The sequence below is a fragment of the Orcinus orca genome, chromosome 11, assembly GCF_937001465.1.
Source record: "Orcinus orca chromosome 11, mOrcOrc1.1, whole genome shotgun sequence".
Classification (NCBI taxonomy): domain Eukaryota; kingdom Metazoa; phylum Chordata; class Mammalia; order Artiodactyla; family Delphinidae; genus Orcinus; species Orcinus orca.
The window spans coordinates 21,479,205-21,505,112 of NC_064569.1; the positions used below are offsets into that span (position 1 = coordinate 21,479,205).

Below are 25,908 nucleotides of genomic sequence, written 5' to 3' on the forward strand. Positions count from 1 at the left end.
GCCTGTAACCACAGAGCCCCTGCTGTGTATCACCAGGATGTAGATATACCAGTAGGTGTTGGCCAACTGGGAATTTGACCAACTCTCAGTAAGTGCTGGACACAATGGTCCACCTGGATTAGCTCACCAGTGTGATTCAAGTCACCAAAATTTTTGTCCCCCATGTCTCGTTATGTAAAATAGCAATAATAATGACTTTCATACCAATGGATACATTATTCAGAAACGTTAAGAAATGAATAGAGCACTTAAAGTATCACATGCAAAAAAGCTAAACAAATTCAATTTTATTAATAATAATTTATGAGTTATACTTATCTGGCTTTGAAATATATTAGAATCATGTTTTTTGAGGCAAATGTAGCATTCCTCTACTGCAGGAAAAAAAAAAAGGCTACTGGTGAAATTAGAAGAACTGGTAGGATAATTTTATAAATTAGTTCAAGTCTGTGGAAACACTTCAGTTCAGAGGTGACACCTGGATTTGTTTTCAGATTTCTCAAGTTTCACATGCATTTTAGCTCCTGTGCTCCATTTTGGTATAGTGTATTTTCTTCTACTAAATGGGGTAGCTTTATCAACAAATGAGTGACTAGAGGGCCTCAACTGGCCTCAGGCATTTTCTTCAAAGTGGAATTAGGTGTCAAATCTTGCAAATAGAAAGTTCCCCACATTAACAGATGCAAACTATTACATATAGAATGGATAAACAACAAGGTCCTACTGTATAGCACAGGGCACTATATTCAGTATCCTGGGATAAACCATGATGGAAAAGAATATGAAAAATAACATATATATATATATATATATATATAAAACTGAATCACTTTGCTGTACAGTAGAAATTAACACAAACATTGTAAATCAACTATACTTCACTAAAATAAATTTTTTAAAAAAGAAGCTCTCCACAGGCTCCCCTCTCCCTACATACAGTGTACCCCTCACACTTGCATACATTTTAGTCACTTGCCTGGTTCCTGTAGGCACCTGTACTTGACTTTAAGATGCCTGCTGCACCCCTTTTTGCAATGTATCATGTGTCAGGGCATCCTGGAACAGGTCTGTGGGTCAGAATATGCTGACTTCTTATTCTGTAAAGATTTAAGAACTGCTGGAGGGAACACACCTCTTATGGCTACTCCCCACAAAGCCCTGTTCTTTGCATGTTTAAGGGTTATCTCTTGAGCCTGTAATCTGTCACATCATTATACTTGTGCAATATTTACTTACTTATGCCCCAGTCTACTGGGTTCCTGGAGGGTAAGCCCCGCTCATCCTATTATCTATCCTTTACTTCTTTCCCCTAATCATAGCGAAGTCCCAATCTGCACCTTCCCTCCCCAAGTTTCCAGATCCCCAGCCTCTCCGCTCATTCGCAGCCCTGGGGCATCGGGGTAGAGGGTGGGCCCTACTGCATGATTGCTTCTAATAAAACAACTATAAACTAAAAAGAGCAGCCAAAACAATGAGTTGCGAGCTGAGAATATGGAAAAAAGCAATCAATTAGTTCTGACTTGGATGAAATATCTTCCTGACTTATCAATAATCCACTAGAAACTGCATCCTCATCACAACAGAAAAATTTCAGTATGAAAGAAAATAAGCCCTAACTTTTTAAAGTTAGTTTAAATATGTTTTACAAGTATAAAATTTATTTATTTATTTATTTTGGTTTTTTTAACATCTTTATTGGAGTATAATTGCTTTACAATATTTTTTAATATTATAATCTTAAAACATACTTGCATGAAACTCTTGGACCTCAGAATGGAACATGTAGGGGAATAAAATCCTTTTGAAATTAAAAATTATGTTCAGCGGAAACATACTTTTAAACCAATATGGGTTTTAATAACTAAATAGTAAACCATTTTCCTTAACAACAAGATCAAAGATGATTATATTTATTTTAATATTGCTATATAAATATGAGAATGTTAATTGATACTTGCCTAGGTCAATATTCCAGTTGCATTAACAAACATATACAAAACAAACATAAATTTATAGCGAATGTCAAATTTCCCCGTGATTATCTCCTCCATCATGAATTTCATAGCCTTGAAACTGCCTTTTTTTGTTTGCTTTTGTTTATTTTGCTTTATAGTCTTAAAGTATTTAGGCAGGAAAGAGAGAAACAGAACTGAGAAATATTTCAATTTTGACTAAATAAGAGTCTGGTTAGTTGTAATTGCTTTTGAATACTTCTCATAGGAGAAAACACACTGTGACACGGTGACCTGCCACTCCACAATGGTTGGAGAGGTGAAGCCATTTCTTGATGGCAGTACATACCCAATGGCTCATTCTCTATAAAAAAGTGTAAGGAAAGACTAGATGGTTCATCTGAAAGGCAGGTTGCTCTCATCTGTACAAATTAACTTATTTTCTTGATGCTAGAACATCCATCAGAAAAATTTTACTTTGTGTTAAACAGGGATAAGTTCTGACATTGGAACATAGCCAATGTTTTCCACCTTTCTCTTCTTTTCCCTACCCATGAAACTCTCTGCCTAATTAAAATACTTTGAAAGGTACTTTTCATCTAATACTGTTAATAACAATAATGGTCTTGGATTTTTAAAAAAATGGCTGCTTTGGTCTACTTCAGTTTTGGTGAAGCCATTTTTAAAAATCAAATATATGATATAAAGTTTCAATGAAGCATTAGGATCGAATGACACTGGAATTTCTCATACATTTACAGAATGCCTTCTAGGTTCAAAGTTCTGTGTTGCATACAGATATATATCCCAGTTTCTGAGTATCTTTGAATCATGATCCTTCAGCAACTGGTTAGGAAAAATACTACCAGATCAGAGTAAGGAATTCTTAACTTGGGGAGGGATTTGGAGGAGCGGGGGAGGTGTACCAGCAGATTCAGTTCAAAAATTCATTGCTCTGGGTTTCAACAGCTTTCCTCCAAGTCTACATTTTAATGGGGTGTGTGGAAAAAGGATTGGTTCAGGCATCCTTTATCATCTACCCAGACCATGATTTGAGAATTTTAGGAGCCAATAGCTTAAACTATATTAAAATAATCCAAAAGCTTTAAAAATGGTCACAGCAAACGCTGTCCTGAACTTAAACCTTGGTGGTGATAACATGAGAGTTCAAAAATGCAATTTTTTGTTCTTTTGGGGGCAGTGACTAGGAAAGGTCAGCTTGCAGAGCACCTCCAAGAGTCTGGTGTCATGTGCCTGCTCTCTTGCCACGTGGCAGTTCTCCTAACACTTTCATGATCTGAATTTTGTCTTAACATTCTAAAAGCATAATCGCTAAGAATAATAAGCATGGCAGGTTAATTTCTCCCTCCACAAATTCTGGTTGCATAATTTAACATACAAACAATTTGAGGAAGAGATTATTATCTCTTTACATTTTGAAAAGCTCTTCCTGATACAGTTTAAAATACGCGATTGAAACTCTGCATTTTCTTGAGTATTCAATGTTTCTTGGATTTTTTTCCTAACTGCAAGAAGAGGATAAATAAAACCACTCAGTTCTTAAGCACAGCAAACATGAATCAAATAGCTTTTACTCCATATCTATAAAAGGCAATGCCACCATCATGTTTCTCAATATTTCCTGTCGCCTTTAAGCATGTTCATTTATTAATCTCAATGTATTTTAATAGCATACATATGTCCTTGGGGCTTACTGTCATCTTTTTTGTCCCCAAATCTTTTAAAAATCTTAGCTTCTACATGACTTTAAGCATGTTTTTAAACAAGTTTTATGAAAACCTCTTTTTGTACTCCATATTGACAGAGCCCCTCTGAATCTGGGAGAAGGAAATCACATTCCAGTCGCATTGTCAGCCCGAGGGGCATAAGCTCCAAAGCTCTAGTTCCTAGAGCTGTAAATCCATTGTGTTGCAGGTTATAAATAAGGAAATTGGCCTGTGACAGCTACGGTTTGGAAGCATTAACATTTTTGTTTGCAACTCTCATTTTTAATCTTTTCAGTTATTTCCCTTAGTAAAACTTAGCCACCAAAATGACTTCCTGTATCACTGACCCATATGCCATCATTAAAAGAAAGAAATTCCAACCAACCATGACAAAGGTTGCAGTCAGCATTTAAGACAAAATGGACTCTTACAGATCAGCCAAAGGTAGCTCTCTCCGCCCTGCATCTCCTTCCACTCCGCCTCCCCCTACCTTCTCCGTCCATTTGAGCAAGGGACCTCTCTTTGCATTAAGAATGCGTGATGTGTGCTTTTTAGTGGCTGCATTTTAAGTTTGGTCTTCTCAACCATGAAAACACAGTTAGAAATTGTTCTCGGAGCTAAACCACTCAACATCTTGGCACTTGGTTGTTTTTAACTTTTCAACAATAGGCACTGTTCACTCCCCTCCATCTCAGTTCTTTATTCAGTGATCAGGCAGTACACTGATGAAAGGCTAGTCACGGCTGCCCCCATGGTATCAGTGCGGTGGCATGTGATGATTCACATGGGGTGTGTTTGATCCGAGAAAGCCCAGTCTCTGCTTATTCTTCCTTTGTTCTGTCATCTGGGGGAAAAGAGAGAATGCGTTGAGCTGATTTTCTCACTCATTCTCAGTGCTGGTGGGACACACAATGTTGGGTGAATATTTCCCAAGCACCTATAGTCTGTCCAGCATCATAGAAAATATATTTATCAAAAGAGAGAAAATATTTTTTAAAGTGAATTTCCCTAAGCAGAGAAACAGAGCAAACCACTCCCTGTGGTTAAGAAAGAGGAACTGTGGTTCTTTTAAAGCAGCCCTTGCTTGTAACACACATATAATCATCGCCATCACCTTAGTCATTTTAAAACCTACCACGGTTACTTTTGATATTATTTTTACTAATGCTAACAATTTTACACGACAAAGGGGTTGATTGTAGTGTTGAAATGACAGGTACTAATGACGATCTGCCTTTCTGATGAATTTAGTAATGGTTATGATGGCAGAAAATACGATTTTTCTAGGGCTCCCCTGGTGGCGCAGTGGTTGGGGGTCCGCCTGCCGGTGCGGGAGACGTGGGTTCGTGCCCCGGTCCGGGAGGATCCCACGTGCCGCGGAGCGGCTGGGCCCGTGAGCCATGGCCGCTGGGCCTGCGCGTCCGGAGCTTGTGCTCCGCAACGGGAGAGGCCACAACAGTGAGAGGCCCGCGCACCACTGAAGAAAAAAAAAAAAAAAAAAGAATACGATTTTCTATAAAAAAGTCCAAAGAGGTCCTTGTCTTTCAGCAACTGCTCCTTCCTTCCCCGTTCAGTAGAAGTGTCACACAAGATGGGGAGGTGTGATAAGCAGAAGTAGCCTCTACTTGTAGAGATTTGGTTCTTACAACACAACGTGGGGTGTTTTTTTTATGGGAATTTACAGTCCATCGTGGATAACAATCTTGCGCCCAGGAGTCTCCAGCCACCCCTTCCTCACAGTGGTGAACAATTTCACATGCCCCGCCCCCCCAGCTCCATCTGCCGAGCGCACCCACCTGCTCCTTGAGCTCCGCCAGCTGACCCGACAGCTGTCTGACCAGACTCATGGTCGATTCCAACTTCTCCTGCAGGTTCCGAATCTCATTTTGTTCACTGTCACCTTCATTGCTAACAAGGGACATAGCTCGCATCCGAGGAAACCAGTCCAAATTCTTCTCCTAAAAACAAATACATGTGCAGGAACAAGGGAATAAATATAGAAGAGTGCCTGAAGTTCTGTAAAGAATGTTTATAAGTGTTCATTATTACTAACATTTAAATCAAAGTTTCTTAGCACCCAAAGCAAAAGGTACTCTTTCTGGCCAGGGGTGGGGAGAGGTTGAGGGTGGGAATTAAATATTGCAACAAACTTCGTAGGGGCTCCCAGGGAGGTCCTGGATAAAGTATTTAGAGCAGCGCCCTGAACGCTGTGGGCGATCAGTGAATCTTGATGAATGATGATGTAGGGTCTGGAGATGCTAAAAGAAATGTTTCAGTTCCAGCCACCCATGCTGGTTTACCTCCCACTTCCCCAAGACAGGCTCCCAGCTCTGCTCAGGGAAGAGGGAAGTGGAAGGGCATGGCCCTAGGTTACCCTGTCTGCTCTCTTTGGAAACATTTTATTACAGTGGGAGGGAGGTTTTAGAGTTAGACTTCCCCAGAGGGCAATAGCTGGTGCCACTTCTGTTTTTCCAGGCTGACTGAGTGTAGGGGTGTGAGTGCATACGTGTGTGTGTGTGTGTGTGTCCCCTCCATCGTGGTAAAGACAGATGGTTAACGAGATACCCACCTCTCTTGAAAACTCTGCCTGATTGCCTACCATCACAGAATCACTGTGAATTACTTATACCCCGTCTTTCAATCCTCAAAAGAGCTTGCAAGGTAAATCATTGTCCCATTTTACAGACGAGGAATCAAGCAGCCCCAGCAGTTTAATTACCCTCATCACAAGCTAGAAAATGGCAGAGTCAGGATTTGAAGGCAGGTGAGCCTTTCCACCACTGATTGGATATGTCAGTCTGTATCTCTACCTATTTCTCTAAGTCACCTTCTCCCAATATCCCTAGCAGTGACCTTCCTGCTTCAGATTCTTTCCACTCCAGAAAAGTCCACTCCAGTGGCTACGAAGACGTCTGCCTAGCTGATCCCTAGAACAAGAGTCCGCAGAGTACGTTCCTCCCCTAAGAGGAAAGGGGAAAGACCCAACCTATGTATATCTGGACTTCTGCCTAAACCTCATCTGGCCCTTGGATTGGTTTTTTTTTTTTTTTTTCCGTAGTTGTTAGTCAGAGAATAACACGTTCTTTACAGTCCCCTACCCCCAATGGCAGTGAAAAGGGCTGATAAAGGATAGGATAAAACATATTAAAGAGATTTAAGCTGCATTTAAATAGCTGTAGCCAATTAGCATTTCAAAGGAGAATGGTAACTTATGCGGAAGTGCAGAGTGACAGCCAGATTCATTCATTCAATCAATCCTTCAATATCTATTGCCAGGTATTTAGAGATGAAAATCAGGTAAGACAAAATGTCTGCTCTCAAGGAGCTTGTGGCTTAGGAAAGCCCTCCACAAAAAGTGAACTGGGCACTCTGCATATCAAAATCCCCTGGGGTTGCTTGTTAAAATAGCAGATTTCAACCCCACTGTCTCTTACGAAATTAGAACCTCTTAGGGGACCTGCATGATTCCTATGTGCACTAAAGTTTAAGAACTCTGATCTGTGGAGACATAGAAGAAGATAAATGGTAACTGCTTGGGTAGTGGCAGGGTAGGGGAATGGAGTAAAGAGGAAAGATCTGAAATGGCTGGCATGAGAAATGGGAAGAGGAAGCCAAATAGGGGCCCATTAATTGCTTGCAGGGGCGGAGTGGGAGACCGTGCCTTTTTTTTTTTTTTTTTTTGCGGTACGCGGGCCTCTCACTGTTGTGGCCTCTCCCATTGCGGAGCAAAGGCTCCAGACGCACGGGCTTAGCGGCCATGGCTCACGGGCTCAGCCGCTCTACGGCATGTGGGATCTTCCCGGACCGGGGCATGAATCCGTGTCCCCTGCATCGGCAGGCGGGCTCTCAACCGCTGCGCCACCAGGGAAGGCCGGGAGACCGTGCCTTGTAATGACTCCAGCAAAGACCACTGTTCACCAACAGCCCAAGTGGGTGTGGAGTTGAGGCAGAGAGTTGGACTGATACAAGATGGTGTGTCCCCTGGAATGGGCCTCAGAAAGACAAAGGTATCAGGAAGCTAGGAATGTCAGCAGAGCAGTGATTGGAGTGAGGCACACTAGCGTGTGGACTGGTAGGAGGGATGGAGAAGCACAGACCTGTGCTAAATGCTCTGTCAGCACTTAATCCTTTCGACGATCCAGTGGACTCCAGTTCTCTTATCTATTTAGTATTTATATTATGTACCGTATTATCTATATCTGAATTTTACAAATGAGGAAACTGAGGCTGGCAAATAGTTTGGCTGGGATCCCCACCCAGACTTGTCTGCCTCCAGGCCTCCTAGCAAGAAGGGAGACTGTGGACAGAAAGTGGAATCATGTTTAAAATTCTGAAGGCAGCACAACTTCAGGAAATAAAAATTCTAGAGTGAGAGGGCCTGAAATCTGATAAAATACCAGGGAGTTTGGGGAGTTAGTATTTCATGGGTACAGCGTTTTAGTTGGGGAAGATGAAAACTCTCTGGAGATGGACGGTGGTGATGGCTGCAAAACAAGGGGAAGGTACTGAATGCCATAAAACTCTACACGTAAAATGGTTAAAATGGTAAAATTTTATGTTTTATGTATATTTTACTACAGATTAAAAAAATCACAATTTGCAGAGGAGAATCTTTTGGATGAATCCTGCACGAAATCCGCAAATTCATCCTGAAGGAGGTCAGTAGAAGGGGTGGATGACACACAGGAGTGACCGGGGGTATTAAAAGACAGTGATGGAAAGGCTTGAAGAATGGGTTTTCACATGATGGTGAAGATGTGATGATTTCTTGGCGATGGGGAGTTGAGTCAGCTGACCCTCTTCTGGGGGCCCTTTCGTACTGAGGGGGTAGGAAGCTCGGCCGCTGCCACCAGTGGGTTAAAGGACAGGGGACTCCTCTCAGGAGAGCCAAGAAGGCAGCCTTGTAGGAGAGGAGAGTTGGTCTGTATCAGGACAGGGATTCCAGGGAGGCTGATGGAACAGAAGCGTTTGAGAACCTCAGACAGCTGGGCCTGGGGTGAGAAGGTACCAGGAGACATGGTGATGGACCCAAGGTGGGGCTGGAGAAAACATCAGCTTTCAGAAAGTTTCCAAGAGAAAGAGAGACAAAACAGTGTTCTAATGCTTAGCAAAGAGAACATGGGTGAGACGGTGGAATTGCCTCTGAAGAAATGCTCTTGTAGGTGTGGCGGGGCCCAGGTCAGCCCAGTCCACGGTCTCTTGCTTTTGAGGAAACAATGGCAGTTCTCAGGGGACCACTGCCCCAGCTGGTTGGGCCACAGGACTCTTTCCTTACACATTCTTTCTTCACTTGTTCCTTTGTTCACCCATTCATTGACTAATTCTTACAGTGTTGACTATGTCTGTGCTAGGCACTGGGAAAACAATAGAGAGCCAAACCCAGTGCAGTTCTTGTGCTGGTGGAATTGACAGTCTAGGTGGAGAGTAAGACTTCAATCAAAGATGATGAAAACAGCGACAAGCCGGGCTTCAGGGCTGGCTAGGAAAGCCATCCAGCTCCACTGTCCTTTCTCCTAGTCCCTAAAAATCATTCTCTCTTCTAACCCTCTTTTGGTTTTTCTCATCTTTCTTCCTTTCACTGCCTGTATCTTTCTCTGTTTTTGTTTGTTTGCCTGGTTCTCAGCCTTTTCTCTCCTAGCTTTATGCTTTTTGTTTCATTCCTCTCTTCCTCTGTATATCAACGGACCATAATCTGAAGCTAAAATATAACGTGTCATTAAGATTTTTTTTTCAGTATTGAATGCTTTCTGGTTCTTTTTCTTAATTTTTAGGAACCTGACTTGAATGTTTTGCATCTCACTAAAATGGCAAAAAATAAGCAATCTAAATGTACGGTCTTTTGTCCTCTTTTTACAAAAAAAAAAGCCACACTTTTAAAAATAAATGTTCACAACTGATGTTCCTCTAAATTCGTGCAGAAAGTATATTCTTTTCACCAAAATTAACTCAAATAAAGGAGAGTTCTTAGAATAAATGCTGCATGGGCTTGTTCACTGAAAGTTGTTTCCAATGAAATACCCCAAGGTTCCTCTCTCTGCTCCAGTGTCAGAAAGAGCAGCTTCCATGGAAGGCTCGGCCTGAGCCTGGTGAGAAACGAGAGCACCGCACTTTAGTCTGAGCCAGAACTGCAGGACAGACACTCAGAACGGTACAGGACACCACTCCCTCACCGCGTCGACTTGTAATGTGTCCATCGTCTAACAAAGCAGTTGGATTTGATTTGTTATTTCTCGGTTACTCACATATGCTACGTACATCTCGTGATCGTGCTCGTGATTAGCAGAGTCCCATGGCGACTCTGGTTAGTCAATAGGACACCATTTCCTTATTTCATCAGGAATGAAAATGTTTAATCACAGGGTAATATAAAGTCAGGGAAGCTGCAGATTAAGTGTTAGATTCTGAGGTTACAGTGTATGATCCTAGCTACTTGGTGATGGGAAATCCAGAGCTTCTCAAGCCTTCTAAAATGCAAAGCCCAGAGATGAAGGGACTGAGAGCATGCCAGCCATAACCCTCTTGCTATCCCTAAATTCTAATAATAATGGGTTTTTCTCGATGACTAGAAGATAGACAGACTTAAGTGTGAAAACCTTTCAAATAGTCCTTTCAACAGTCAGATCAATTTGACTTATGTAATTTTGTAGTTATTCCGTAAACAATTAGGTTGTCAGAGTCAGTTAGAGCTTAGCCGTGCTGTTTTCATATTTGGTTCTTAAATGTGATACCCCATTTGCAGGAAAGAGGCCATGCGATATAAAGGGAAGAGCATTGATCTAGGAGTCAAAACATCTGGGTTCTGGTTTTAGTTCAGCCCAAAACTAGCTATGTGATATAAGGATGGTGGGGAAGCCTTATTCTCTGAGTCCCAGTTTCCTCATCTGTACAACCAGAATGTTACCCTGGGTGGTCTCTATGTCTCTTCCAGCTCATCGTTCTGTAAGCTATGAATTCAAAACTTTACAAACCAAATTGCTGAGACAAGCCCCAAGCTCGCCAAGTGAGCAAACAGAAACATAGCATTTAGGCTAGAAGCAACCTTGAAGCCACATAACCCAAGCTCAGCATATTACAAATGCCCATTCTGAAACCTAGAGAGTTTAGGTTTCCTTGAGGTCTTATAACTGTTTCCCTGCACTTAACTTCCACTTCTGGACAAGTTCTTCCATATGACGTAGTGGAAAAGCTCTTGTATGATCTAGCCCTGCTGATGCTTAATTGGTGACAGGCTTGAGAAAATGTAAAGATTGTACGGATTTCTCTCTGCATCAGAACGAGATTGAAAAGTAGGAGGAGATTGATTTCAGTGAGCCCAACCTTGGAGAAACTGTCTTATGTCATTTTAGCTCCACTAGGTACATATTAAAAGTCACGTGGGATAATTTAGGAGTTTGGGATGAACAGATATACACTACTATATATAAAATAGATAAACAGCAAGGACCTACTGTATAGCACAGGGAACTATATTCAGTATCTTATAACAACCGATAATGGAAAAGAATCTGAAAAAGAATATATGTATACATATATATATATATAAAACGGAATCACTTTGCTGTACACCTAAAATGTAAATCAACTATACTTCAATAAAAAAAGGTTTAAAAAAAGATTAAAAATAAGTCACCTGCATGTAAGCTAAAGAGAAAGCAAGCACTGTAGTTCTATAACACAGTAATAATCCCATTTTTTGGCTGCCTGACAAGTGTCAGGCACTTTAGTCATGCTATGGCCAATACCCAGAATGATTCCATAAGGTTGAGACTGTTACCATCTCCATTTTACAGATGACAACACTGAGGCAGGAAAAGGACTAGTTACTTGCCAAGGCCACATAGGGGCTATAAGTGGCTGGGCCAGGCTTTGGCCTCCACTCTGTGCGACGGGAAACCTTGTGCTCCCTTCACTGCACTGGACTATTTCTCCACGTCCAAGGGAGATGTCAATGCTTAGCTTCTGAACTTGCCAGAGAAAACAGAGACTACAGGGAGAATACATTTTATAACTTGAACCCCCTTGATTACTTCTTCTGGGGTATGCTAAAGGTTTATTTACTGAAAATCGGAAATAAATGCTTTAGGTATCAGAAATGCAGATGCAGATACTGTGCAAATACATTGATCAATGCTTGACATTCACTGCAATTTTGCAGAGTGCTCTAAAAGACTGTTAATGAGGGGTATCACATTGAACATACCATGCATTGTATTGTGTTGTACTGGTATATCCATAAACCATTTAATAGGTATCCTCATTTCTGCTTCTAGACTCTCTATGCTTATAATATGCTGTTACAAGACCACTGGCAAAGGTTTTTCTTGGTTACCATCCTCTTCTAAGCCTTAAGTTTATATTTCATTTTCCATTCTAAAATCATACGCAAAGCCTCCTAGGCCGACGAGTATAACCGTTTCCCCAAAGCCTCATTGTGACCCACTGCATTCCTCTCTTTGCACTTTTGGTTTGAAGATGTCAGCGGAAATGGCTCTCAAAAGGAACACCAGCAATGCTAATACTACCTACTTCCTGGGAGGTCCCTGAAGGAAAGACACAATTCCTGCTTTCCTGGAACTTCAGAACAAGGACAATATCTGGAACAGGGATTCTTTCTGAAGTCAAAGGAATCGTGTTGGTTAACGCGAAGTGCTTCACGTACCCCATCCCAGCCTCTGCTCCATGAAGGAGGGGCATGGCGGGCTTCCCGCCCTCAGACCAGCGCGGCGGCCTTGCTGGCAGGTGAGACATTATCTCAAAAACTTAAGGGAGGGACTTCCCTGGCGGTCCAGTGGTTAAGAATCCGCCTTCCAATGCAGGGGATGCGAATTCAATCCCTGGTCGGGGAGCTAAGATCCCACATGCCGCGGGGCAACTAAGCCTGCGCGCCACAACTACTGGGCCCGCACGTTGCAATGAAGAGCCTGTGTGCTGCAGTTGAAGAAAAAAAGATCCCGCATGCTGCAACTAAGACCCGATGCAGCCAAAAAAAGAAAAAAGAAACTTAAGGGACACCCACAACACTGGCATCTGGGCTTCTAGCTTTGCTCTTGGTGAACACCCGACCTGTATGTGACAAGCATTGCTCAGTTTGGACAACAAAAGGCTGATTCTCACAGGGGTTCGGATGCAGGCCCTGGGTTTTGAGGAAGAAAGGATGAGCTAGAAAACACACTCTTGTGTGACAAACACTGGGGACTGGAGGTGACAGAAAGGATCCAGCTGTGTCCTTTGAAATTAAAACGTTATTCCTGGATTGACAAATAAATGAAAACCTTGGCAACTCATTCTAAAGAAAAGGGAGGGAAGAAGGGCAAATTTTGCTGCATTAGAAAAATAACACGTTCCAGGACTGGAAGATTCATTTGCCAGCCCTCACTTTTTAAAAAAAAAAATGTTTATTTATTTATTATTTATTTATTTATTGGCTGCGTTGGGTCTTAGTCGCAGTGCATGGGATCTTTCGTTGCAGCACGTGGGCTTAGCTGCCCTGGGGCATGCGGGCTTTTAATTCCCTGACCAGGGATCCAACCGGAGTCCCCTGCATTGCAAGACAGATTCTTAACCACTGGACCACCAAGGGAAGTCCCTCAGCCCTTATTAACTGTATCTTCCTTCTGTCTCTCCCTGTTTATTCTGTATCTGTATCTTCCTTCTGCAACTGAGTTCCTGCAAATGCGGTAGGAGTACCATATTTGTGTGGATTGAGAAATTTAAAATGTGTTAGTTATCCAAGGCAAATCTGTATTGAATGCTTTAGTAAAGTAACAAATCCCTTTAAAATGTCATTGTCAAACCTTGAAATATTTTACAAATCTAAGTGCTTGGACATCAAGTTTGCATTATGCATGTGAAAGTAGGTTGAACCCCACAAAGCAGTGTATGAACTTCAAGGATCCTTGGACGGCTGAGCTGATCGCACAAAGGCTGGAGCCTGCCCCTTAGAGGCACCTGACAAATGCTCAAAGAGCAACAGCCCCTGGCATCACTGTGGTGCTCCTGCCTGGCCCCTTTCCACACCCCCACCTCCAGGGCATCGTTGCTGGGAAGGGGGCTGCTGGCTGGGGAGCCCTCCAGGGACAAGGCCTATTTAATCCAGTCACTGTTCCCAAGGGCAGAGAGAAAAATAGGTCCAGCAAAAGTGCCCATGAAGGAGGAAGTGCTGGGATGAGGACGACAGGGTACTGATCTCAGCAGGACCTCAGGCTGGCAGTCAAAAAGTTACAGCTGGGAGGGACTGGACGCTGGTCCAGTTTCACACACAGCACAGCTGTGGGGGAAGTGGCTGCCCTGTTCCCAGCACGGGGCGTGCAGGAGGGCATCACAGCCTGGCAGGCTCAGCTTCTGCAGAGCTGAAAGCCGCCTTCTGTGGCTTCCTCACCTTAGGAGCCAGAGTGAAACAGGTGAGTGTGGACCCCCCTCGGCTGAAGAGAGGATCAAAACAGTTCAACAAACACTTAAACAAGAGTGTCATAATGCTGGAGAGGGTGTGGAGAGAAGGGAGCCCTCTTGCACTGTTGGTGGGAATGTAAATTGATACAGCCACTATGGAGAACAGTATGGAGGTTCCTTAAAAAACTAAAAATAGAACTACCATACGACCCAGCAATCCCACTACTGGGCATATACCCTGAGAAAACCATACTTCAAAAAGAGTCATGTACCACAATGTTCATTGCAGCTCTGTTTACAAGAGCCAGGACATGGAAGCCACCTAAGTGTCCATCGACAGAGAAATGGATAAAGAAGATGTGGCACATATGTACAATGGAATATTACTCCGCCATAAAAAGAAACGAAATTGAGTTATTTGTAGTGAGGTGGATGGACCTAGAGTCTCTCATACAGAGTGAAGTAAGTAAGTTTTCTCTTTCTCAGAAAGAGAAACCAAATAACGTATGCTAACACATATGTATGGGATCTAAAAAAAAAAAAAAATGGTGATGCCCCTGATGAACCTAGGGGCAGGACAGGAATAAAGACACAGACGTAGAGAATGGACTTGAGGATACGGAGAGAGGGAAGGGTAAGCTGGGACAAAGTGAGAGAGTGGCATGGACATATATACACTACCAAATATAAAATAGCTAGTGGGAAGCAGCCGCATAGCACAGGGAGATCAGCGAAGTGCTTTGTGATCACCTAGAGGGGTGGGATAGGGAGGGTGGGAGGGAGACGCAAGAGGGAGGGGATATGGGGATATATGTATACGTATAGCTGATTCACTTTGTTATACAGCAGAAACTAACACGACATTGTAAAGCAATTATACTCCGATAAAGATGTTAAAAAAAAAGTGTTGGGCTCTGGAGTTTCAGACTCATGGGTCGAGATTTCTGTCCTTCAACATTTCCAGACTGGCGCGGGAGCTGGTGCTGGTCAAGTCAGGCATTAATGTGGACCTCGGCCTCCTGCAATGGGCAAGAGGCACTGCATGCATGAGGCCAATGGAAAAGTCATTGCCTGAGTGCGGTCTGCGTGCCGGATGGGGGACCCCGGCTATTTGGGGGTTGAGAGAACTGTGATCTTCAAGTCCTACCTATTCCAGCAACCTGAAAATGCGCCGATTTTGAAAAGTAGGGCTCTCAGCAGTGACCTGGAATAGGTGATGCACCCCTGGGGGCGAGCGGCGGCTCTCATCATGGGCAGCAGGTTGGCCTGTGGGCAGAGACCACAGCCCCGGAGCACCCACCTTGCTTCCTAGCCCTTCCCGCCTTCCCAACCCTCCCTCTTAGCAACACCCTGTACGTCCACGATGGGAGGGCAATGGCTGCACATGGAAGTGAAACTGCTTATAGGTTCTCTTTTGGTCTCTTTTCACCCCTGACGCAGCTAACCGTGTCCCCTGGGTGTCTACACAAAGCATCAGCTACAACAGCAAGTGGAGGGGTTGATCTGCTCCCAGCCCACAGGGCACCCAGGGAGGGAGCTGCACCAAGGAGAGTGGTCCATGGCTGGGGAGATCTAAGAGGATCCGGACCCAAGAGTAGCTTAGGGCTGCTGGGAGCTACAGTCCTCTTGTCAATAACTAGCAGGATTGCTAGGCTGGTAACCAGGAACACTAAGGGGCAGAAGGTCTCTGGCTGTGGCAGCAGCTGTGACATGGGGTTGCTGGAGGCTATGGACCCCACCTTGAGCACCGACCAGGTTGGGGAATCACTAAGAGAGGAAGGGAGTGGAGGCCCGCAGCCAAAGATGCTTTGAGCCACCAGCCAGCTGATTCAAAGATACACAGCAGCTGCAGAGGCAGGGACCGAAACCCAGTCAAAGGTCTGATGATGTGGTGATGGGAGGCTTGTCTGCCACCTGGCTGTGAGAGATCAAGGAACCAAAGGGCCTGCCTGACATTCTCCCAGATCCCTATTGCCATTTTTCCTGGAGAAGTGATAAGTGGGAAGCACTCTGACCACAAAGGGAAAATAAATAAGTAAAGCTTGTGTAACAGAGGAGATTGTCGGGAACGCCAGGCAGCTCCAGGGCCTCCTTAGAGCCAGTCATTTCCCTTCCTGTTTATGGTTTTCTTTTCCTGTCAGTTCATAACTCTACTTAATCTATATTTTTATTCTTGGGGCTCTAACCCTTTCTTAATCTTATTATTTGTTAATTCCCATATTTACTCTCCTAAGTCTCTCTCTTGGCCTCTTTATCAAAGAACATAAATATTTATTTTCTTCTGCAAATAATCTCAAGTATGAGCATTTGCAAGTCTCATTGGGATAGGAAAAAACTGGAGATTTCTTCGTGGTGAGATTGGGGCAAAGTATTTTGAACAGAGTATTGAATACTCAAGTGGGCATCTGTCCAACTTCTGGCTGCCTAACCCCTGATGCCCTCCTGTGCTTGAGGAAACTGCCACTGGGGGTCGTGTGGAAGGCTGGGTCCATCGTCCTGCTGAGGAAGCTGAAAAGTCTGTCCTCTCTGTGGTAGTCAGAGTGCAGTCACTTGACTTTAGAGTGGCCCACCAGTTGCTCCTGCTTGAGATTTTGACATGGAACAAGGGCTACCAAGAAGCAGAATTCTTTTTGTTCACAGTGATTGAGACAGTGACCTCTGGTTGTGGTGATGCCACTGGTGCCAGGGCCGGCTTCCAGGACACAGCAGCAGAGGCAGTGGCACCTTCCCTCCAGCCAGCCTTGGCCCCAGGTGGGACTTTCTGGCCAGCTAGCTCACTTTGCTTGGATTCTGCCCAGCTGGGCCTGGTTGTCACTTTCCTCTTAATTCTGAGCATCCCTTCCACAAATTCCTTTTCCCCCTAAGATAGCCAGGTTAGTTGCTGTTGTTTAAAGACTCCCCGACTGGGGCTTCCCTGGTGGCCCAGTGGTTGGGAGTCCGCCTGCCGATGCAGGGGACACAGGTTCGTGCCTTGGTCCGGGAAGATCCCACATGCCGTGGAGCGGTTGGGCCCGTGAGCCATGGCCGCTGAGCCTGCGTGTCCGGAGCCTGTGCTCCGCAACAGGAGAGGCGGCGATAGTGAGAGGCCCGTGCACCGCAAAAAAAAAAAAAAAAAAAAAAAAGACTCCCCGACTGGTGCAAGTGTCAAGGGGCTAAAGAGGCCAGGTGCTAATTTAACACTGGCCTATTTTGTCCAGCACAAAGGTGATAAAACTTTAAACTAGAATGACTAAGGTCCTTATCTAAGTCATACACAGCTAACTAATGATCTAAGTCATACAGCTAACTAATTATTATATAACAATCATATTTAATACTATAATAATTATGGGATAATTATGACCATACCATAAATCAAATATCACAATCATATCATATCATAAATGTCATACATGATTAATATTATTAATTAATTATGGGGTCATCAATTACACAGAGGAGAAATCTGTGAGCTGTTTAGTTTATAAGCCCTTTAGAGGGGAGGATTTCTTTCTGACTTCTTCTCGCCTCTTCCATTTCTATGTCGTTGGCACTTGACACATATCGTTGGTAAAATGGAGGGATGCTTAGGAGTTGTTATATATGGTAAACATGGTAACCTGAGCTTTTCAAGAAGACATATCATTACCATGAACAACTCCCCTTTCTTTTTTTTTTTTTTTGGTACGCGGGCCTCTCACTGTTGTGGCCGCTCCTATTGCGGAGCACAGGCTCCGGACGCTCAGGCTCAGCGGCCATGGCTCACGGGCCCAGCCGCTCCGCGGCATGTGGGATCTTCCCAGACCGGGGCACGAACCCGCATCCCCTGCATCGGCAGGCGGACTCCCAACCACTGCGCCACCAGGGAAGCCCCCCCTTCTTTTTGTTCTTTACTAATCTGAAGCAAAAAGACCTCCTTCCTTTCTTTCTTCAAGTATATGTAATGAACACCTATTATGTAGTCGATACTGTTCCAAGCTCTGGCTAAAGCAGTGAACAGCTCAGAAAGGGTCCTTGCTCTTACAGAGCTTACAGTCTAACAGAAGGTGAAGGAAGAGCTGGGAGACGATAACAAATGACAATAAATGAAATAATTTCAGATAAGGCTACATACTCTGAAGAAAACGGTGGTTTGAAACATTGTCTTTGGAGGAGAGGGGGCTACTGTAGATTGAATAGGCCATACAGGTTACTCTGAGGAGGTGATGCCTGGTTGATGAGAAGGAAATAGCTCTGCACTGAAGTGATGGGACAGAGCTTCAGGCAGAGGGAACAGTCAGGCAAAGGCCTCAAGGCTCGAAGTGAGGTTGGCATATTTGAAGAACAGAAAGGACGTTGACCTGGAGTGTGGTACTAAGTGAGAGACAGAGAGTGGTAGGAGATGAGGTACCAGAAGCAGACCCAGTTATGGGGAGGATTGGAAGCAGTGGGGGCCAAGGAGGGTTCTGGCCCCCAGTGGAGGAATGGCTATTCCTGGTTTACAGCAAATGCATACACACATGTACACATAAAAATAAAATGAAACAGAACACTTTGGCTGCTGCATGAAGAACAGACATAGTAGACTCCCATTTGGAGACCACCATCTCCAGGTGGGCATTCATGGGGACTTTGGCAAGGGTGGCAGGAGTGGGACACAGGGTGTGCTGTCACAATAATGTCAGCCCCGGGGGGCTTTGAAGTCAGCAAATAAGTGTTTGGAAATGCATAGTTGACAGACCACACCTTTTCCTGGAGGATAAGATTGCATTCACAGAGCTCAAAGTATTTTGTTTGCATGATTAACAGAACAGATAGACTGGATAATTGAGCCCCTAAATGGATTATTGGGCCAGAACTCCACAGCTGTTCCCCCACAGAAGAGAGCTGGTTTGTGCCACTGTGTTCCACCTCTGAGTTCAGTGACACCACATTGGCAGCCTGAAATCAGCCACGGTGGGAATATTTACACCATGGAAATAGGCAATGCGACCATCAGGGCTTTCTCGTTACCGCCAGAACTGGTTGTTAAACATTAGCACACCACTGAAGAATGTCCCTTTCTAACAGAGATGGAGGAAGCCTTAAAGATGCTTTAAATTTAACCACTAACCCCTGAGTCACAAATCAGAAGATCATTGGCAGAACCAGGATGACAATGGAGGACTCCTGATACATCAAAGACATCCCTGACCTTAAAAGTCTCTTGACCCTAGAAGGTGTCACCAACTGAATTGTTACTATACGGGGTTCACGGGTTAACCTTTGTTCTGGATCTTTCAGTTATTTGGTATTTACATTGTACTTTGGCTAGAACTCTCCTCAATTATGAAAATGACAAGCATGTTTAGATCAAGATCAGCCTGTTCTTTATAATCAAAAAAAGTCAATAATGAAAACAAAAAGGGCAATTTATATTTCAATACTATTGAAAAAATAGCAAGTGGTGAACCAGCAGTAAAATGTAAATCAAAACATCTTTTTCTGATATTTTGACAGGACTCTCCTGAAATTTCTCTCGAATATCATCATCGTATTCATTTCCACTGTAGGTGACTTATTAAGAGGAGAATTAAGAATAATACATCTATTTAAAAAAATCATAGTAAATTTATATATATAGAGCTCAAGGAAAAATTTACGTACACACACATACAAAATGTCTGTACAGAAAACACAGATCTAGAGAAAAAACATTCCAGAACTTTTTTTAACACCAGAGTCAAACGTAACACAATAACAAGTGGAATTAAAATCTGTTTTAGTAACTCCATCTGTTACTGTTTGAACTTCACTGCCTTTTATACCCCACATAGATGTACATGTATGTATATACACAGCACATACAGGTTTGTCTCGAACAAAAAATGAGTAAATCTTCTAAAAGACTACTTAAATTCCTTCTCTGGAACAACAACAACAAAAAGAATGCTCTTCCCCCCCCGCCCCGCCCCCCTTGAGAGGGCGGGCCGGGGGGGTATGAATGGTCAGCAAATCTCAAAATCACACACAAAAATCAATGAAGGATCCAGCACGTGGTTATCGTCGCGGGGCTTTACCTGTAATAATCTGACTAGACTGAATTTGCAGTCAGCCAGCTCACCAGCTGATGTTCTTATACCAGACCCTGACGTTAAGACCTTTTATCAAATAGCTCCTTTAACTTGTTTGGTTTATCCTAAAGTCTTTTCCCTTGTCTTCAAAACACTACCCAAGCAGAGGAAAAGAGTTGTTGGTCCTTAAAGGCTGTCTGTCCTGGGTTAGCAGCACTAACATCAAATGGGAAACAGAAATGCAAATTCTTAGGCCACAACCCAGACCTGCAGAATCAGGAGCTGTAAGGTTGGGGCCCAGTAATCTGTGTTTAACAAGCCCTCTAGGTGATTCTGATGTACACTAAAGTCTGAGAACAACCACTTTAAATAACTCAAGACCTAACCAGTGATATCTCAACATCGCTAACCTTTGGCTGAACCTTAAAGGAAATCCTTAACTGTACTCCTGTTATTAACTATACTCCTGTTACAAATCATCTAATTTGTAGGCTAAATAGGGACACATGTGAGCATGAAAGCAGTGTTATTAAAAATTTTGCACAGTATGGCTGATTTGCTTTGCCATGTGGCAGAAACGAACACAATATTGTGCAGCAACTATATTCCAATAAAAAAAAAATTATTTCTCCTAGCAATATTTTGTAGTTTTTTTTTCTTAACAGAGTTTGCACCTATAGTTGGTTAAATCTCCTTGCAATTATTCCATGTTTTTGGCATTTAAAATTTTAATTTTCAACAGGTTTTGATTAATATATAGAAATATGATTATTTTGTGTATACTTTATAATTTTGAACCTCTTTAAATTCGCATATTAGTTCTAGTAACTCTTTATGGATTCCTTAGGATGCTGTATCAGCACAGTCTTATCATATGCAAATAAAAACATTCTGCTTTCCAAAAACAAATTTTTGCAGAGACAATGGCATAACCAGGATTGTTCCCGTCACAACTATGGTCCCTCTGGTTTCCATTGAAACCTGGACTACCATTTATAGTATCTGGACCAATTAGGAGAATGAAAGAGTTCCGTATCTGGGCAGGCTGTAGATTAGAAAATTGCATTTATGTACATAAATTGCTGAAAGGATGTTTGTGAGGTATTATCTACTATGAAGTCATATGTATTTTGGTCATTTGTAAATTGCCTATAAAAATGGGTTTTGACATATTATTCATGGGAGTAGTCTATACCTGCTACTCTTTTTTCATTATTTCCTATTCTCTCTTTTTCTCTTATAAAGTGGATGGATATTAATACTTCCCTGAAATTTGTCCTTGATTCCAATGACCTTCTCCTGAAAAAAATCCAGACTTTTTCCTTTAGTTTTTATTGTCACTGGCCTCTCTACCAGTCCCTGAATTGTTTCAAAAATCTATCATGAGGAGCTGGGGCATGGTCACAATCAAGATCTGGAGTGGCTTTTCTTAGATCAATCTCCCAAGGCAACAGAAATAAAAACAAAAATAAACAAATGGGACCTAATCAAACTTACAAGCTTTTGCACAACAAAGGAAACCATAAACAAAATGAAAAGACAACCTATGGAATGGGCGAAAATATTTGCAAATGATGCGACACACAAGGGCTTACTCTCCAAAATATACAAACCGCTCATACAGCTCAACGACAAAAAAACAGACAACCCAACTGAAATACGGGTAGAAGACCTTAATACACATTTCTCCAAAGACGACATACAGATGGCCAGTAGGCAAATGAAAAGATGCTCAACATCACTCATTATTAGAGAAATGCAAATCAAAACTACAATGAGGTAGCACCTCACACTGGTCAGAATGGCCATGATTAAAAAGTCTACAAATAACAAATGCTGGAGAGGGTGTGGAGAAAAGGGAACCCTCTTGCACTGTTGGTGGGAATGTAAGTTGGTGCAGCCACTATGGAAAACAGTATGGAGGTTGCTCGGGAAACTAAAAATAGGATTACCATATGATCCAGCAATCCCATTCCTGGGCATATATCCAGACAAAACTATAATTCAAAAAGATACATGCACCCCTATATTCACAGCAGCACTATTCACTATAGCCAAGACATGGAAACAACCTAAGTGTCCATCAACAGATGAGTGGATAAAGATGTTGTACATATATACAATGGAATACTACTCAGTCATAAAAAGAATGAAATAATGCCATTTTCAGCAACATGGATGCAACTAGAGATTATCATACTAAGTGAAGTAAGTCAGAAAGAGAAAGACAAATACCAGACAATATCACTTATATCTGGAATCTGAAATATGGCACAAATGAACCTATCTACAAAACAGAAACAGACTCACAGACGTAGAGAACAGACTGTGGTTGCCAAGGGGGATGGGAGGAGAGAGAGGGATGGGAGTGGGAGTTTGGGGCTAATAGATGCAAACTATTACATTTAGAATGGATAAACAACAAGGTCCTACTGTATAGCACAGGGAACTATATCCAATCTTCTGGGATAAACCATAATAGAAAAGAATATTAAGAAAAGGAGGTATATATACGTATAACTAAGTCACTTTGCTGTACAGCAGAAATTAGCACAACATCGTAAATCAACTATACTTCAATTTAACAAATAAAGAATAAAAAAGATCTGGAGTGGTTCTTTGGGGTTAGCACAATACAGAGACCTAAAAATAAATTCAGAATTGGACCAAGATGATTTGCCACATTGTACCAAAGAAATCTTATACTCAGGTCAAACTTTTTCATTAGCATCAACAAGCTAACATTTCTTCACTAAATTTTTCTGCACAGGACATCATGTGGATTGAGGGATGCTGAATAAAAAACTCTGAATTGAGTCCAAACCAATATGGTCTTCTGGCATAGGGGCAAGCAGGGTGTGATGTCAACATGGGACTGAACTGTACGTTGGATGATAGCTTTGCAGAGCATAGCAGTGGCCACTGTCTGGGACTTAGAACAACTGTAGGATGGTGCACAGATTGAAAAGAATTTTACCAAGGCTGGCAATGCATCAACAGCTGGCCAGCTGGGTCCAAAGATGATGTAGTCCTGAACACAAGGAGCCCAGCAGCCGTAGACGATGACACATAACTCTGCCAAGCAGCAGCTGTTAAATGTGAGAAGAAATGAGGTAATCTCAAGCGGGATGAACACGGGAGACTTCAAAAGACAAAGCAGAGGTACGGGCTGCCCAGGACACAAGGGAGGCTGGGAGAAGAGTAGGGTGCACCGAAACCCCAGAGCATGGCGGCTCTTCTTGAATAATGACCCCTGGTTGATTATAATAATAAGATGCCAAGTCACAGAAGGCACAGCGTCTTGGTGAACAGGAATTGCAACCGTAGGTCATAGAGCAGTTTGACACAAAGGCAATGTGGAAACAGGCGCTGAACATGCAGTAGGTGTTGCCTTTCTAATTTCTGTGCAGCTTTACAAATAAACTCCCTATTTTTCCAACTGAGGCTGTTTGGGTTTTATGCGTTTTATCCATTTTTCTATTTTTGAAACATTTCCCTGATGATTTGTTTTTATGGAATGTCAATCTGACACAAAACTTAAAGAAACTGAAACAGATGTTGAAGCAATGTGTACATGTAAAACTCATTTCTGACACATGATGGAGCCAGTCGGTGCAACACTGTGATGCCTGGTGATGATTGGCTGCTGTACACAGGTGCTCTGTGTTGATGAGAACTCCGACGCTGTCCTGAGACGTTTTCTAACGAACACCGGCTGACTTTTAATTGCCTCCTCATTTAGGTGGTACACATCTTAAGAGTTGAAACCACGGATAAATCCATATGTATGTGGCCCCCCGAGCAGTATAGGCAATTTCTGATCTCACATTTCTCCTCTGACTTGCTTCTACCCCCGTTACCTTGCTTCCCACCGCCAACTGGCCACTCCCAGGCCTGTCACTCTCCTTGGCTGGGGCACTGCTATACAATAAAAAATAAGACTAGTCTTTGCCTGGCTCCTAGGGGGAGACCGTGCATCTTTGGAATTTCCCCAATGATCGAAATGTCTTTGTTATTCACAACCCCCCTGGATCACATTTGAGTTTATGCTAATGAGGTGACTCCCGGTGGGCCCCTATAAAGCTTCAAGACAGGGGCGAGGCACCAGAAAGACCAAGCGCTCCTGAACAGAGGGCTGGGACTTTGAGCCAGCCTGACCTCCGGAAAGGGGAGAGAGGCTGCAGATCAAGTTCAAGTATGTGTCCATGATTCAATCACGCCCATGTAATGAAAGCCTAATAAAGCTCTGGGCATTGAGGCTTGTGGAACTTCCTGGTTGGTAAACACACTGATGTGCGGGGAAGGTAACGCACCCTATTCCGTGGGGAGAGGGCACGGAAGCTCTGTGTTCCCTCCCAGACTTTGTCCATATGTCTGTTTATTTTGCTGGCCCTCCTGATTTATAATAAAACTGTAATCATAAGTACGGTGTTTTCCTGAGTTCTGTGAGTTGTTATAGTGAGTTGAGCCTGAGGGGGGTCATGGGAATCCCTGAACTTATATGTAGGCTGTCGGAAGTGTGGGTGGCCTGGGGACACCCAAGGTGCATTTGGCGTCTGAAATCTAGGCAGTCTTGTTGGGGATCATGCTCTCTAACTTATGGGGTTGCTGACAGTTTTGGGTGGTTAATGCCAGAACTGGATTGCAGTGCCCCTAGATGGGATAGCTGGTGTTAGAATAGGCACCAACCCTGTTCACCGCCTCTGGTTGTGGGCCGTGTGGCCATCAGTGGCTGCAGGTGGCCAGAGGGGCAGGGTGCCCTAGAAGCAATGGTGAAGAAGCTGCAGGACAAGCAGTGCAGGTAAACTGGGCTAGCCAGGCATCAGTTTTTGCTAACTTGTTGCTGGTCTGAGACATTATATATATATATAAATATTCGATTGGACTGTTTTAAAGGGAGCTGCAGAAGCACAGAATACACCCAGAAATGTGCAGTTATATACATACTTAGGATATGACCATGCAAGGCAGAAAGATTTATCCAGGGTGTGTTTATGGGAAAAGAATAAAGTGAAAAGGATGCTGTTGGATTGCCATCTTAAGTTCTCTCTTTAGCCCCTATCTTCTGCCTGAGGGGTTAGGAGCAATTTGAAATCTACCAGCCTGTGAATGTTCTGTGAGTTGAACTATTTACCCTAGTATGTTCTACCCATTTCCTTGTCAGGAGTGAATTTTGTGTATGAGAAATAATTGATAATGTTGAACCAAAAAGTGAAAGCACTGATAAAGTTTTTAGAATAAATTTTCCTAGCATAAAATGTAAAATTCTTTCCCCGCCCAGGGGCCCTGCATGATCTAGTCTCTGTCCCTCTCCCCTCCCACATCCTTGGCTGCCATCTGCCTTCCTCACTAGCTCTGGTCACGTGGCTGCCCTGCTGGTCCTCGCTCATGCCCAGCCCATTGCTGTCAGGGGCTAGCTTTTGCTGATCCCTGGAGCTTTTCATGGCTTTCTCACTCACTCTAGTAGAATGTACCTCCATCCCTCTCTACTCCTTTAGCTTACTTTATTTTTCCTCACCAGTTTAATTAAGTCCCATTTGTTTATTTTTACTTTTATTTCTTTTGCCTTAGGAGACTGACCCAAGAAAATATTGCTACAATTAATGTCAAAGGGTGTTCTGCCTATATTCTTCTCTAGGAGTTTTATGATTTCAGGTCTTACATGTAGGTAAACCATTTTGAGTTTATTTTTGTATATGGTGTGAGGGGATGTTCTAATCTCATTGTTTTACATGTAGCTGTCCAGCTTTCCCAGCACCCCTTGTTGAAGAGACTGTCTTTTCTCCATTATATATTCTTACCTCCTTTGTTGTAGATTAATTGACCATA

General features: G+C 43.1%; 1 protein-coding gene across 3 annotated transcripts in view; it reads right to left on the bottom strand.

Moving 5' to 3' along the window:
* Positions 1–1,640: 1,640 nt before the first annotated feature.
* Positions 1,641–25,908, bottom strand: part of ITPR2 (inositol 1,4,5-trisphosphate receptor type 2) — a 523,758-nt gene continuing 499,490 nt past the window's right edge. For 2 of the 3 annotated variants that reach the window (XM_033430221.2, XM_004270904.3), the window contains 2 exons: positions 5,476–5,637; positions 1,895–4,523 (listed from right to left, as the gene is read on the bottom strand). In XM_033430221.2, coding sequence (XP_033286112.1) covers positions 4,437–4,523; positions 5,476–5,637 — 249 coding nt within the window. In that variant the 3' untranslated portion in view covers positions 1,895–4,436. Of the gene's footprint in view, positions 4,524–5,475; positions 5,638–25,908 lie in introns of all 3 variants that reach the window. The other variant, XR_004483814.2, reaches the window with a different exon arrangement.